Source organism: Lactuca virosa, chromosome 4 (assembly GCF_052849685.1).
Source record: "Lactuca virosa cultivar CGN04683 chromosome 4, Lactuca_virosa_CGN04683_v6, whole genome shotgun sequence".
In the NCBI taxonomy this organism is placed as follows: Eukaryota; Viridiplantae; Streptophyta; class Magnoliopsida; order Asterales; family Asteraceae; genus Lactuca; species Lactuca virosa.
Genome location: NC_136429.1, coordinates 98472130 through 98488429, shown reverse-complemented (window position 1 = coordinate 98488429; position 16300 = coordinate 98472130). Strand labels below are relative to the sequence as shown.

The 16300-nt window shown below is 36.0% G+C and overlaps 1 protein-coding gene across 1 annotated transcript; it reads left to right on the top strand.

The window, feature by feature from the left end:
* Positions 1–10862: 10862 nt before the first annotated feature.
* Positions 10863–11946, top strand: LOC145109932 (senescence-specific cysteine protease SAG39-like). Its single transcript, XM_079047040.1, has 2 exons — positions 10863–11244; positions 11408–11946. Exons 1-2 carry the CDS (start codon positions 10863–10865, stop codon positions 11944–11946), a joined length of 921 nt encoding a protein of 306 aa, XP_078903166.1.
* Positions 11947–16300: the final 4354 nt, after the last annotated feature.

The window sequence follows — 16300 nt, the reverse complement described above, 5'->3', positions numbered from 1 at the left end:
ACACTATTCTGATAAGCTCCTTAGCATATCTACTAACATGCTTAATCATGGCAGGCAACTACACACTACCTAGATTGAACTAATCAGACCATGTCACATAAGAACATCTTGATTTCATATAATCATCACATAAAGCATGTAAGTCAATTTCATCACATAAATCACTATACATCATATCACTTAGACATGATGACTAACCATGAAGCTTGGATGATCTGCATTCTCTCATGCGAGGCGTATGACATTTTCTTTTCACTTTTATTTTCAAAATTGGTTCCTTTTACTTAGTTTTACTTATAAAAAATTTACTTTTAGAAAATTCGTAGTGGTTTGAGTCTAAACACACTAAGACAATGTTTAATTCTCTAAAACCATTGCTATCATACCAACATGTAACATCGGAAAATCCAACTATAAATATTTCGAAAATCAGGGTATATGTTATACCAAAAGGTTTTATTCATAATCATTAGCAAATCATAAGGTTATCTTTTCACGTCATATCTACATAAACATAATAAAATTGTGGAAGCTAAATCATGTTTTGGAAACCATAATGTAAAAACAACGCATAACTAGATGTAGTGCCCCTCCGACAATGTCCAAATATCCCAACCATGCCAGCTCCTTGCCTTTCGAGCCTGAAGGACCTGCAACTAAAAACATAAACTAGCAATTGGTGCACACTTGCTCAATAGAAAACAAACCAAAACTAAATAGCCTCACTGTAGATTCATTGCAAAGCATCAAGTATGAATATAACTATTTAGTTTTTTTGCTAGACACCGAGATACACCGGCTCCGCCAGCGGGGGTTACCAGAAATGCTATATGAAATGGGAAGTTCACCAATGGTTCTTCTTGATCTCTCCAAATGTCACCGGAAATATAACCCTTTCCAATTTCTCCACAGATCACCGGAGGCTCCAATGAACCCCTCGGGCATCTCTTCCTTTATCACCAACACCACAAATAAATCGTACACGCTTGGCCTTCCATGCTTATTACCACTACTACCTACTACTCAAAACTAGTTGATTTCTTGTAGTAATAAGTTAAGAACACCACCAGCCATTGTTGTTGTTGGAACTCGACCCAGATGGTCACCGGAAATCGATGTCTCGGTTATCTCACTTCGTCCTTAACTTTTTGAAATACATCATCGGAAGTCCACCTTCGATGGATATCATATCCAACCCTTCAGTGGAAATAATATACTCTACTTTTTCTTTCTTTCTTTCTTTCTTTCTTTCTTTCTCTCTCTCTCTCTCTCTCTCTCTCTCTCTCTCTTCACATACCTTGCAACAACGACGAGTATAGTAAGAACCTAAGAACCCTAAGGATTAATATCTTTATGTATAAAGGGGCAAATAAGGCAATAAATCACTCCACTTTCGTTTGTATTTTTTGTTGTCGTTCAATTTTGGAGAAAAGCACAAGATAGTTTTGTTTGATATGTTGAAATAAAAGAGAGTGCGATCGTTGTGCTTTTAATTGACAAGTTACAACAATGGTCCAAAAGTTTTTGTATCTTGATCATAGTATACTCTTCCACTTACATTTGAATTAAATTAAACCCTCATTTAATATATATAATATCTTGTAATTTCTATACATTTTGTTATTTATTTTTTATTTTTAATAATTACAATTGACCTTATTAATTTATTTAATTAAGTTTTTAAACCATTTTTAATCTTCTTAAATCCTTTTAATTATTTAAAATACTAATTATTGTTGTTTCTATTTATTAAATTATTCTTAATTTATATTCCTTTATTAAATAATTAGACAAAAAAACAAGATGTTACAATTCTCCCCCACTTAAATTGTATTTCGTCCTCGAAATCCATCTTAGCTATATTGCATAATACAACTCTCACACAACCCTTTTAATGTGTCTACAAAAACATTCTCAATTATCCCCTCATCCGACAAGAAATACCCAACTTACGACGAAAAGAGTATCTGAAAACATTTTGACTAGGCAACTCATCAATTCCTAATCTAGACACTATGTCCAAAAAGGGATTCCAATGTATACTTGATTTCCTAATAAGTCATAACTATGTCACTGGTCCCAAGCTATAACAGTAAACAAATCATAACCCCCTTCGATATTGTAATGTCCCAAAAACCCAAGATATTTTTTTTTCATTTTTAACATAATATAACATCCATTATTAATAAACTTACATTCAGGATAAATCATTTGTTCATTAACCATTATTCAGAAATCAGAGTTATAATGAAGGCCATACGGAATCTCGAATCATAAAGTTGATGATGTGTGTGTAAAGTTACGCCTTCGCAATCCAATAAGTACCTGGAAAATATTTAATCCATAACTGTAAACACAAAGCTTAGTGAGTTCCCCAAAATATCTTATACAGCACAACAACAATCAATTATGGGTTATCAACAACCCTGGAAACTATCAGCAGTCCTAGTGGGCTAACAACACACCCTGTTGATTATGCGTACAATATTCACATGGTAGGGTTGGAAAATGAAGTGAGGTAGAGCTTGTGGGGGTATTCTATAGTTTGTAGTGTAGAAGACAGGATTAATACGGAAAACTCAGACCTGGACACATATAGCCTCAACCAAAAGAGAAACATGCTTTATTGTTATGGTATTTCTCAAAAAAGGTAGCATGTTTCTTTTTCTTCTTTTTAATTAGATTAAAATGCTAAAGTTTTTTGTTTTTTTTTTTTATCGATTTGTAGCAATGGAAATCAAAACATGTGTTTGACTAAAAGCCAAGAATGATTATTTTAAAGGAAATGAAAATTGCAAGGCATGTTCATTGTTTGTCTATTTTAACAAAAACTAAAGTAGGATGCCAAAAATTATCAATGGAACGGAAGTATAATGTTATTTCTTTGATTAGATGCATGGTGGTAAAATGTTCAAATTAATGAAAGTACAATCGAAATTTGGAATAGTTAAATGCAAGAAAGTACGATGTTGTTTCCTAGGTTTGTTAGGGTCAAATGGAATAATTGAAAGTATTGTGATATTTCTTTAGTTTGTTTGTAGGATATTTGATGAAATGTGATTCAAATATGTAGGATATTTGATGACGAGTTGTGGTTTAAGGCTGGTGGAAGACATCTACTCATCTAATTGGCAAGTTGACTTGTATTTAGTTTTAAGTGAAGTGTGGAAATGGTTAATTTTACCCTTTTATATCATATCCTAGACAATAATTAATAAGTTATTTTGAAGATGATGCTAATAAAGATGTGGTGGTAATTTCATTCAAGTATAAATGTAACATTCAGTTATTCTGATATTTGAATTAGTTTTATAAATTAAGTAATTTTGCTTATTAGTTCATTGATACTTGGTTTTCTTCTTTATCTTTTAAGAGTAACTTACTTATCAATTCATGGATGCCTAACAAATACATAATTTTCATGGACGCACAACTTTATTATTATTTTTTTATTATTATGTGTATTTGAAACCAATTGTAAGTTTTGTGGTTTTTACTTTTTGCTAATGAACTTTTGTTCGATGGTCGAAGATTAATGATATTATTGTGCCTTAGTTTAATGATGTCTTTTCATTTATTTACATCATCTTTGTTCCGCAGGTCTCCTAAATTGAAAGTGTGTAAGTGACATTATTTATGTTTTTGTACCTGTATTTAATATATATTTAGTTTGATATAAACTTTATAATGTTAGTGTTAACTCTTTATATACCTTTAAATCGACATCTAAAAATGAATACTTTGGTTTACAAAGGTAAAATGTAAAGAAAATTAACACTTTGGTTTAAAAAAAAAGTGAAAATGACATCTGGAAATTCAAATATATAGATAATATAAATTAGTCCTATCAAACATTATTTGTAGTAGTGGAAATGGTCATTATAAAGATGGTTGAATATTTGAATGTGAAAAAACCAACAAACTCAATCAATTTCATTTTCTATTGTTCTTTTGTTGTTTTGACATTTCTCTCATTTGATTTGATTCATGTGTGCAGACTTCTTGAAAAGTACGATATATTGTAAGTTATTTATATTATTACATCTTTACGAAAGAAACTAATCTTAAAAACTTAACTATTCGTTGTTCGTCTTAAAGAAGCTAAATGTTGACATAAAACCATTCACCATCCTTCGAAACGAAATTAATCACCAAAAGGAATCTTTTCGTCGAAGAAAGAGAACTCAAATGAAGTATTATATTATCCAATGTTGTTTATTATCCGGTGAGGGTGAGGGTGAAGATGGTTATGATGGTGTATAGATGTCGATGGTGGCGTGCATGTAAAGTATTTTGGCCGGAGTGGAGGTCTGATGCTTACCAGAGGAGGAAAGGGGGAGAGATATATCATAAGTGGTTGTTGGTGGCGATGGTTTCTTCGACGATGGTGGCCCTTTCTCTTTAGCTTCAACAGTTCCAAAGAAATGGAAGATGAAATGAAGGTGTAGGTGATATTAGGGTAGAGATTAAGAGATTGTGGTAGTGGACCCCATTTTCTTTTTTAAACCTTTGGTCAATAGTAAAAAAAAGTAGAAAAAAAAGATATATATAAGAATAAAATAGTATTTTTAGGTCTATTAACGTATCTAGGGACCCAGTGTGTATATTTTTACGATTGAAGGGATGCTCCAAGTTTATTGAAATAGGCATCAAACGTTCTTTTTGGCACCTATACGAGGGACAATACATGTAATTTATGCATAAAATAACCATATAGTATTAAAATAAAATATTTTAAAACTGAGTTTCATAGAGTTTCAACAATGTGGTGAGATTCAACGGAGTTATGATTGTATGCACGCTCAAGGGTTGTCCATAGGTCTCGAGAGGTTTGAATGCCAATAACCTCAGCCATGGGTTCCTCTGTTAAGGAGAATTGAATAAGAAGCATCATTGTCTCTTTTTCAACCCATGATGCGTATGCATGATTGGGAGATTCCTTGCCTTCAACAATAAGAGTATGGGAGGGGGGAAGAGGAAGAACCATCGATGTGACGTAGAAGTTCTTGATGAGAGAGAAGGGGATAAATTTGATTTCTCCATACAAGATAGTTGGAGGATGAAAGTTTAATAGTTAGCATATGAAGACGAGTGGTCATTGAAAGACCTAATTCATTCAGTAGCCATGGAGATCGACAAAGAGATAAGGCGAGAAGAATAGAGGGAGGCATGGGTAGAGTTTTTGTGAAAGAAGGAAGGATCTTTTTTAGGCTAATACCATATGAGACCTATTCTTTTTAATGATAATTTTAAAAAGGATTACAACCATAGTAAACAAAACAAATTTAAAATAAGGGAGATTATCCCATCTCGATAACAAGATTATAATTAGTATCACCAACTATATATCCTTTTTTTTATTAGCAAACTAAAGAAAAAGGTGTGGGGAGCGAGGGAAGTAATTTTTCTTTGGTGGGAGTTAAGATGATTATAGTTTAATTTTAAGGCATCAATATACAAAATTAAAAGATGATCAGAGGGAAACTGAAACCGGCGGATAGCCGTCGTTTCAAAGGTAGAGCAGATAAAAAAAACATAACGTTGGTAAGTTTTAAAAAAATGCATAAAAACACAATAGTTTTCTTAAATATGTATCGTCTGTTCGTCTACGTTGGACATACTTGTCGGAGCATGTACATTTGCGTTGCAGTCAACTAAAAAAAGGATGCTTTTTGAGTTGCATCATATTAGTTGCCTCCTCCACGCCAAAGAAAATGTTTAATAAACCAGAATCTCGTCTTATATAAATCTCATACATGATGCACCGAAAGCCATGCACCAATTCAAAAACCTAAAACACTTGGCTCTTCAAAAACAATCACGAAGGCATCAAACTTGTAACCAATGGGCCTTTCGTCTCTCAAAATAATGCAACTTATCGCCTTTCTTCTTCTTGTGTTGGACTCTAATCCAAACTTGCAACAGAAGACTTGGTCATTTACTTTTCCTAGTTTGTTGGTTTTATTTGATTTAGTCATCAGTATTTTTAGGAGTCAATAAGTAACCGGTTGGTTATTGAAATAGTGGTAGTCGTGGTCCTAGTTATTTGGAAGTCTTTTGTTATTTAAAGAGTTGTATGTTGCAGTCTTTTTATCAGTTGAATACAGCAGAAAATTGCCCCAAAATACCCTTGCAATTAATCCCCTGTTCTACTCTGTTCTTCCTTACTTTTCACAGAAATCACAGCACCTTTTTTGCTTTCACGTGGTATCAGAGCTAACCAGGTTGCTCTCCAGTTTGAAGCTGGTATATGCCAAAATACATGCCTCGTAATACCCCTATGGATGGAAAGAAGCAAGATGGTCAGATTACTCTTCATTACCCGATGTTAGCCAAGAACAACTATACCGCATGGGCCATAAAAATGAAGGTTTTCATGCAAGCCCAAGGAGTTTGGGACGCGATAGAGCCCTCAGATCCGAAAGCAGCTTTGGAAGAGAGGAAGGATAAGATGGCAATGGCTGCCATTTATCAAGGTATCCCGGAAGAGATGTTATCATTGGCGGAAAAGCAATCGGCAAAGGAGGCATGGGAGACATTGAGAACAATGTACTTGGGTGCTGATCGTGTGAAGAATGCTAAGATTCATACATTGAAGGCAGAATTCGAGTGTCTAATGATGAAGGAGACAGAGTGTATTGATGATTTTGCAATGAAGTTGAACAACATTGTAAACAACATCAGAGCCTTGGGATAAACAGTAGAAGAGTCATATGTGGTTAAGAAATTCCTAAGAGCCGTCCCTACGAAGTTCTTACAGATAGCTTCTACCATTGAGCAATTTGGCGATCTCGACACGATGTTGGTCGAAGAGGTTGTAGGAAGACTCAAAGCTCATGAGGAGCGTGTACGTGGGCAAGCTGATAACGTCTCTACACAACTACTCCTGACTCAAGAGGAGTGGAAATAAAGAAGTAAGAAGAAGGAAGACGGAGAGTCGTCTGGTGGTAAATCCTACCATCAATAACAAAATAAGAACTTTAACAGAGGACGAGGTAGGGGCCGAGGAAGAACAAATAGCGGAAGAGGTGGCCGACATAACGGTTCACATCAGCAAAATCGTGAACATAACAGTTCACATCAACAAAATCGTGAACAAGGACGAGGTGCTGGTGGGAGTCGTGACCATAGCACACTTAGATGCTACAACTGTGATGATATCGGGCATTTCGCATCACAGTGTCGTAAGCCTCGGCGTGAGAGAAACCTACAGGAAGCACTCTTGGCACATACTCATGAAGATGAACCCGCTCTTCTCATGGCAGCTTGCATGGAAGAGGTTTCTGATGTAGTGTTGCTACATGAAAAGTATGTGAACCCAAAGCTCCGGCCACAAGAAGATAAATCTGTCAAATCCAATTTGTGGTGCTTGGATAATGGCGCTAGCAATCACATGACGGGTCAGAGATCAAAGTTTAGAGATCTGGATACAAGCATCAAGGGTCGAGTGAAGTTTGGTGATGATTCTGTGGTTCGTATCGAGGGCAAGGGTTCTATTCTATTCCAGTGTAAAAATGGCGAACAAAGGTTGTTGCGAGATGTGTATTTCATACCAAACTTATGCAATAACATCATAAGTTTGGGTCAACTTGCAGAAGGCGGTAATAAGGTTTTCATGGATGGGGAAATATTATGGGTATTTGACAGGCTTTGGAAGCTTCTTATAAAGACACGTCAATCCCCAAACAGGTTATACAAAGTAACCCTTGAAGAATGTGAAAATGTGTGTTTAATGGCAAAGTTGGATGAGGCTGCATGGTTATGGCATGCCCGTCTCGGTCATGTGAATTTTGGTGCTCTGGAGTCTATGGCTACAAAAGGTCTTGTGGATGGCCTTCCCAAAATACATCATCCAAATCAACTTTGTGATGGATGCTTGGTAGGGAAACAGACCCGGAACCCTTTCCCGTCTCAATCCCAGAATAGGCCCTCAGTCTCCCTTCAATTAGTTCATGCTGACCTTTGTGGACCAATCTCACCACCAACAAAAAGTGGAAACAAGTACTTTTTATTACTTGTTGATGATTACAGCCGTGCTATGTGGGTTTACATGTTGAAGAACAAAGATGAAGCATTTGGTGCGTTTAAAAAATATCAAGCAGCAGTTGAAAACCAAGCCAATCAAAGGATCAAAACACTACGAACCGATAGAGGCGGAGAGTTCATGTCACATGAGTTTACAAGTTACTGTGAACAAGTCGGAATTGCAAGGCAAACTACTGCACCGTACAGCCCGCAACAAAACGGTGTTGCCGAGCGACGAAACCGAACCATTGTTGAAATGGCCAGGAGTATGTTGAAGAGTAAGGTTCTACCAGTGAGTTTATGGGGTGAAGCTGTGAGGCATGCTGTGTACATATTGAACCGACTTCCGACTAAAGCATTGACTGATTGTACCCCGTATGAAGCATGGTCAGGTATGAAGCCAAATGTTAGTCACATAAAGATTTTTGGTTGTGTAGCTCATATGAAAGTCCCAAAGCCATACTTAAGAAAGCTTGATGATCGTAGTCAAATGGTGATTCATTTGGGCATAGAACCTGGTACCAAAGCATACCGGTTATATGATCCCAAAACTGAGAAGTTGTATATCAGTAGGGACATGAAATTTGAAGAGGAGAGAAGTTGGTCTTGGCCACAAGAAGAAGAAAACAATTCTAATCAGTTTGCATCGTTCACAGTGCATAGCATTGATTATTGGAGTCCTAATCTTGAGACACAATCAGAAATGGCACCATCTGGTACTGTTACACCCTTGAGCACTCTAAGGTCTCGTTCAGGTGACTCTTTACAGGAGAATTTACATGCACACGACATGCCTTCGACTCATTCAAGTGAAGGAAGCAACTCCCTTACACCCAATTCCGGTGACTCCCCAACTAGAGACTCAAGTGAATGTGGGCCAGGAGGGTACAGATCACTTGCTGATGTCTATGCTCGGGCCGAGAGAGTGGATCTTGATGATGATCAGCTGTACTTCATAGATGAAGACGAACCCACAACATATTCACATGCTGTGAAACATGCTGAATGGCAGGCTGCAATGAAGAACGAGTGGGAAGCAATTGAAAAAAATCGTACCTGGGAACTCACCGACCTACCGACCGGTCACAAGGCGATTGGATTGAAGTGGGTATTTAAGCTAAAAAGGGATTATGAGGGTAATGTGATCAAGCATAAAGCCCGACTTGTCGCGAAATGATATGTTCAAAAACACGGTGTCGATTTTGAAGAAGTGTTCGCTCCCGTTGCTCGCATGGAAACGATCTGGTTATTGCTTGCACTTGCAGCATCGAGAGGGTAGGAGGTTCATCACCTTGATGTGAAATCAGCCTTCCTTAATGGGGAGCTCCAGGAAGAAGTTTATGTAACCCAACCTGAAGGGTTTGTGAAGGAAAATCAAACTTCAAAAGTGTACAGGTTATTCAAGGCGTTGTATGGCCTTCGCCAAGCCCCAAGAGCTTGGAACACTCGACTAGACAAGAGCTGAAAAACTCTTGGTTTTAGTCGTTGTCCAGTGGAGCATGCGGTGTACTCCAAACATATTGGTGATGAAGTCTTGATTATCGGCATTTATGTTGATGACATGATAATAACAGGTATCGATGCTGGTGCAATTGGAAAGCTTAAAAACAGATGCAAAGTCAATTTGAAATGAGTGATCTGGGGCCTCTTTCATACTACCTGGGTATTGAAGTAAAACAGGAGAACGGATGCATTTCATTGAGCCAATCCACTTATGCAAAGAAACTACTAGAGAAGGCTGGAATGGCAGATTGTAATCCCACCAAAATACCGATGGAACAGAAGTTGCAGCTTAGCAAACATGGTGAGGGAAAACCCGTAAACCCAACCGTGTTTAAAAGTATTGTTGGCAGTTTACGGTATCTCCTTCACACCCGACCCAATCTCGCATATGTTGTTGGGATTGTGAGCAGGTACATGGAGCAACCCACAACCCAACATTATTAGGCCGTGAAGCATATTCTGTGATATGTGAAGGGATCTATTCATTCTGGTCTCAGATATTCACAACAAGAAGGTGTGGCATTGACAGGCTTTACCGATAGTAGTTTGCAAGGAGACATCGATGATCGAAAGAGTACAAGTGGAATGGCATTCTACCTCAACAACAATCTGATTTCATGGTGCTCACAAAAGCAGAAAAGTGTTGCACTCTCGTCATGCGAATCAGAGTTCATCGCAGCTACAGCTGCAGCATGTCAAAGTGTTTGGTTACGGGCACTACTCAGTCATCTAACCAAACGTCAAGTTGACCCGGTTGTTCTTTATGTAGACAACAAATCTGCGATTTCATTGATGAAGAACCCCGTTTTTCACGGGAGAAGCAAGCACATTGAAGCTCGGTTCCATTTCATACGCGAATGTGTGGAGGAAGGAAAGATCATCGTGAAGTATGTCAGGTCTGAAGAACAACGTGCAGATGTCTTAACAAAAGCAATGGCAAGGGTCAAATTCAATGAAATGAAGGAACTTTTGGCAGTCAAAGATGTTGGAAATGCAATTTCGGATTAAGGGGGAGCATGTTGGACTCTAATCCAAACTTGCAACTGAAGACTTGGTCATTTACTTTTCCTAGTTTGTTGGTTTTATTTGATTTAGTCATCAGTATTTTTAGGAGTCAATAAGTAACCGGTTGGTCATTGAAATAGTGGTAGTCGTGGTCCTAGTTATTTGGAAGTCTTTTGTTATTTAAAGAGCTGTATGTTGCAGTCTTTTTATCAGTTGAATACAGCAGAAAATTGCCCCAAAATACCCTTGCAATTAATCCCCTGTTCTACTCTGTTCTTCCTTTCTTTTCACAGAAATCACAGCACTTGTTTTGCTTTCATCTTGTAGGGATGTGGTCTTCAGGAGTTACATGCCGCATGTTAAGTGATTTATCCATCTCTGAGAGACATGAGCTGTGGATGGTACGCTATGGACGTGTGTACCAGGATGACGCAGAGAAGAAAATGCGCTTCAACATATTCAAGGACAATGTAGAATTCATTGAATCCTTCAATAGTGCTGAAAACCAGCCTTACAAACTAGCGATTAACAAATTTGCAGACCAAACGAATGAAGAGTTCAAAGCCGCTCGTAATGGATATAAGTTTTCATCAAACAAAAGATCAGCAAGAACAACACCTTTTAGGTATGAAAACGTGACTGCCGTGCCACCTAGCATGGATTGGAGAAAGAAAGGAGCTGTTACCCCAGTTAAAGATCAAGGCCAATGTGGTACGTTGATAACGACTTAATGTAATCGTGGTTAAATTTGTGTATAATATAAAGCATATAACGATAAAAGAAACAACAAAAACATAAAAACTGATTTCTACACTATTGGCAATACGTAAATATAAAATATCGTGGTTATAATTTAGTGTATTTTATTCTATAGGAAGCTGTTGGGCATTTTCAACTATCGCTGCAACGGAAGGAATTATTCAGCTCACAACTGGAAAACTAATTTCACTGTCTGAGCAAGAGCTAGTGGACTGTGACAGGAGTGGTGTAGATCAAGGATGTGATGGTGGCGAGATGGAAGATGGCTTTGAGTTTATCGTTAAAAACAAAGGCATCAACACCGAGGTGGCTTACCCATATCAGGCAGCAGATGGAACCTGCAACACCAAGGAAGAAGCTGTCCATGCTGCCACCATTACTGGGTATGAAAAAGTGCCAGCCAACAGTGAATCCGCATTGTTACAGGCAGTCGCCAATCAGCGCATATCAGTTTCCATTGACGCCAGTGGCATGGGTTTCCAGTTCTATTCAGGTGGCGTGTTTACTGGGGATTGTGGAACTGATCTAGACCATGGTGTTACAGCAGTTGGATATGGAGTAACCGATGATGGAATGAAGTACTGGTTGGTAAAAAATTCGTGGGGTGCCAGCTGGGGGGATAGTAGGATACATAATGATTCAAAGAGATGTTAGTGCCAAAGAAGGTCTATGTGGAATAGCTATGGATTCATCGTATCCAACTGCTTAGATCTCCAGTTTATACATGCCATTTATAAGTTATAACCTAAACGAAACACACAAATCACAGCTATCTGGATGTCCATATGTATATTTATGTAATTATTGTATTCCGGTCCTTCCGTCCTTGTAATCTATGCTAGACAAATACTTGTTAATTAATATAAATCTACGTATAATCAAATACAAGTTTTCTTTGTATATTCTATATCTGAATACCATGTAGAATATAGTCGGGGCTAATCCATAATTTAGATAGGTTTGGGCTATAAAAAATATTCAAATAAAAAATAAAATAAAAACACATAAAACAAACAAACACATCCGGCCAAAAAAATGGTCATGGCATATTAACTATTAGGGGGAAATGACATAGCTAGATGCACTACAATGTTTTAAGGATCGACCGATTTAGTTCCTAATGTTATTTTGTTGCTTTATAGGAACATAAAATCGGAAACAATATGTTTTTTTAGTCACCGTGACCTATTTAGTGGATACATAATGATGCCAAGAGATGTTAGTGCCAAAGAAGGTATATATATGGAATAGCTATGGATTCATCGATCGTATCCAACTGCATAGATCTCCAGTTTATGTATGCCTTTTATAAGTTATAACCTGAATGAAACACACAAAGCACGAAACACACAAAGCATAGATATCTAGATGTCCATATGTATACTTATGTAATTATTGTATTTTAATTCTTTTTTTTTGGATTAATTCTTTTTTATTGGAATATTACTTTTAATTTATTATTTTTATATAATAAATATTATTTGTTATATTAGTAATTTATTTTATTGTATAATATTTATTTTATTTTATTTTATTAGTTCCACCACAAAGTTATTGGAATACGGAAAAGCGTCGCCTGCTCATCAACTAAAATCGTCGGGATCACCGCCAAAAGCCTTCATCGGAGGTCCGACGAAACCCTACTAACTTTTTCCATCCAACATCTCTGGTAGCCACCTGCGACAACCTCTTCATAATCCGTTGAAATCCTTCATATCACACACAATGTGCAACAAACTCCTATAAACATTAAAAGTGGTGGTGGTGATCGGGTGATGGTAGTTGTGTTATCGCATCTGACTACCGTCATCATTGGTTGTAAAAAGGTTGGTGGGTTTCTGTCCAACCTCCAATAAAGATGTTTTAAGGTGATCATGACTATTTTCGATGATGAGAGGCAATGCTTTCGCGTATTCTGGCGATTTTGTAATGGAACTAATAAAATTAAAAAGAATTAATAGCATAAATTAAAAATAAACTAATAAACTAATAATCCAACAAAATAATATTTATTATATAAAAAAAATTAAAGTAATATTCTAATAAAAAAGAATTAAAAAAATTAACTAAAAGAAATTAATAATCTGATAATGTAATATTTATTAGGATATAAATATTATAAATTAAAACTAATTTTTATTAATATATAATAATCTACTAAAAGAATTACTCCAATAAACAAATTAACTAAAATAAATTAATAATCCAATATAATAAAATATTAATATATAAATATTATATATTAAAAATAATATTTATTCATATATAATAATTCAACTAAAATATCCGATAACAAAGAAATTAAAAAAAAATAATTAAAAGAAATTAATAATCTAATAAAATAATATTTACTAATATATAAATAACATATATAAAAATAACATTTATTAATATATAATAATTCAATAAAAAAATAAAAGCAGATATGTAGAAATGGTCCTTGTAGTTTGGTTGTAGAAATGGTCCCCGACGGTGAAATAGTCATTTTAAAAAAGTTAACAGCCAAGCTGTTAAAGTTAACGGCAGAATGGCCAAAACCACAACAAAACTTGTTGAAAATGACCAAATCTACAACTTTTCAAAGATTTAGACCTTAACCACATAAAATGAGAAACCACGGGGACCATTTTTGCAGTTTTGTCTAAAAAAATATTCAAATACAAATAAATAAATAAATAAATAAATAAATAAATAACAAACAAATCGAGTCAAAAAATGGTAATGACATATTAATTACCGATGGAAATTACATAAATGCATTACAATGTTTATAGGGTTGGTCGATTCAGTCTCTAAAACTATTTTATTTCTTTATAGGGGCATAAAATCAGAACAAAACCTGTTTTTTAGTCACCTTGAACTATTTTAGCATACGCAAGATTTGCCTCATCAACCTTGACATGTCATTGATTAGAATAAGGTTTGCCACACTTCTATTTATTTTCACCGCTTCTTTCATGCCGCTAGTATCCTAGCGTCATTCTTACTCTAGCTATGAGTTGAAGAATTAGCACATTATAAAACGAATGGCGCTCACAAATTACGAACGAAAATAGATAAAGCTAATGTACTAAGTGTTGAAAATAATTTTGACTTTGTCAAAATTTGTGACCTAGTCATTCAGAATGAAGTTCATAGTATGAAGGAGTTTGTGGAGTCTCATTCTTGAGGCAATTAAATGGCACAAACGTGATTTTTAGCTTGATTTTAGAGTATAAGTAGTTTATCTTTTTCATTTCCGTGTAATAAGTTTTTGCTTTCGGTACTTTTCTATTAGCTATAAAGAATTAAGCATTTACCCTAATTGTCTCTCTTCCCTCTTGATGTTCATATGTGCGTTTTCTGAATTGGGTGTGCTAATCCACGAAACATAGTCCTATCTTATTAAAAACTAATTGCTCTCATAACCTGCTAGCTATTATAAGTTTATTTATGTTGCACCAAAAGCTAGCTAGATCTTCGATTGATCTCATGTACATCTCCAGGTACTTAAACGGCATCCATGAACATCAATCGTGAGATTCTTTATAAAAAAGGAAAGGAAATTACAAGTTTGAAAGATGAAACGTGGGCCTTTTGGGAGAAATCATGATTGGGTAAGATAAAATCATCATTTGAGGCAAGAGGCTCGCCGATGATTACATCTTTAAGAGCATTGGGTGTGGGCAACTGAATGTAACACCAAATTTGTGCCACCTCATCAATAACACCACCATGACACCAATGGGGAAATGGTGTTCCACATGTTATATCATGTTAAGAGGTAGAGAGAGAAAATAGAGAAAATTATTTGATTGGTTGATGAAGAAGATAGTCAATCATCTTTCTTGTTTTATCTCGTCCTCGTTACCACAAGATGCAACATAACGAGCAAAAACGAGTAGGGGGGGCGGTGTCCCCCCCCCCCATACCGCATCCTCTAAGTTTCGATAACTAAAAGGAAATAGAGGGTAGATGAAAGAGGTGATGTACTGTGGTAATATTGTTCACCAAGTCTGGCAGCCATGATAAAAAAGGATTAGCGGAGCCCACTCATGTTCTTATTGTTTTGAACGATGAAGAAATGAATACCATGGAATTGGTCCTACCTAGAGAACCCACATGTCATGGTTGATGGGGCAAATCTTGCATATGTGACACTGAAACCTGCTAAAATAGGTCACGATGACCAAAAAGGCAGGTTGCTTCCGACTTTATGCCCCTGTAATACAACGAACTAACTTTAGGGACTTAACCGACCACCCTTACAAACATTGTGGGCGAATTTATGTCCTTTCCCCAATTACTAATTACTAGTTCTTGAACTTTACCTTATATGTATTAATTTGATCTGGGTGAAGCAAGTCTTAATTACAAGTTTGGCTTGTCCATAAACACTCAAAATAGCTAGGGAGGGAGGATATACCATGAAAAGGGTCTGGGGTAGATGGTGCACATTATTCTACAAGAAAAGAGAGCATTAGGGGCGACAAAAATAACTGCTAAAGCCACCCAAATTCACCGCTATTGACTCGTCGCTATTGCTAAAAAAACGCCGCTAACAAGTATTGGCACTCTTATTAAGTCATCAGAATGACGCAAGTCGCCGCTAATGCACCTATTGTCGGTACATAAATGAAATTAAATGCATAAAACATGAAACATTAAATTCAGAAAAACGGTTACATAACGACATACACTTAAGTACCAAAAATGTTATAATATCAGACTTATACCAAAATAAATAACAAAAGTTTTGTAATATCATACACTTAAGTGGCAAAAGTGTTATAATATCATACATATACTAAAGTCTAACGAGAGAAAAATTAATTTGACGTGTTTCATCGTCCTGATTCTCTTCATTTTCTCCGGTATCACCTGGTACTTTATTCTTCACAATCCATGCTAAGAAGTTCTGCACTACAAATCGGATCGTTGAGTTTCGATGTTCAATTCTCCAACTACATCATAAATAACAATATATAAACTTATAAGTTAAACTATCAACATAAACCAAACTAACAAT

Coding starts and splice junctions, on each gene's coding strand:
- LOC145109932 (XM_079047040.1), top strand. CDS start 10,863: ATGTGGTCTTCAGGAGTTACATGCCGCATGTTAAGTGATTTATCCATC. Junction 11,245..11,407: donor TAAAGATCAAGGCCAATGTG/GTACGTTGATAA, acceptor TTTATTCTATAG/GAAGCTGTTGGGCATTTTCA.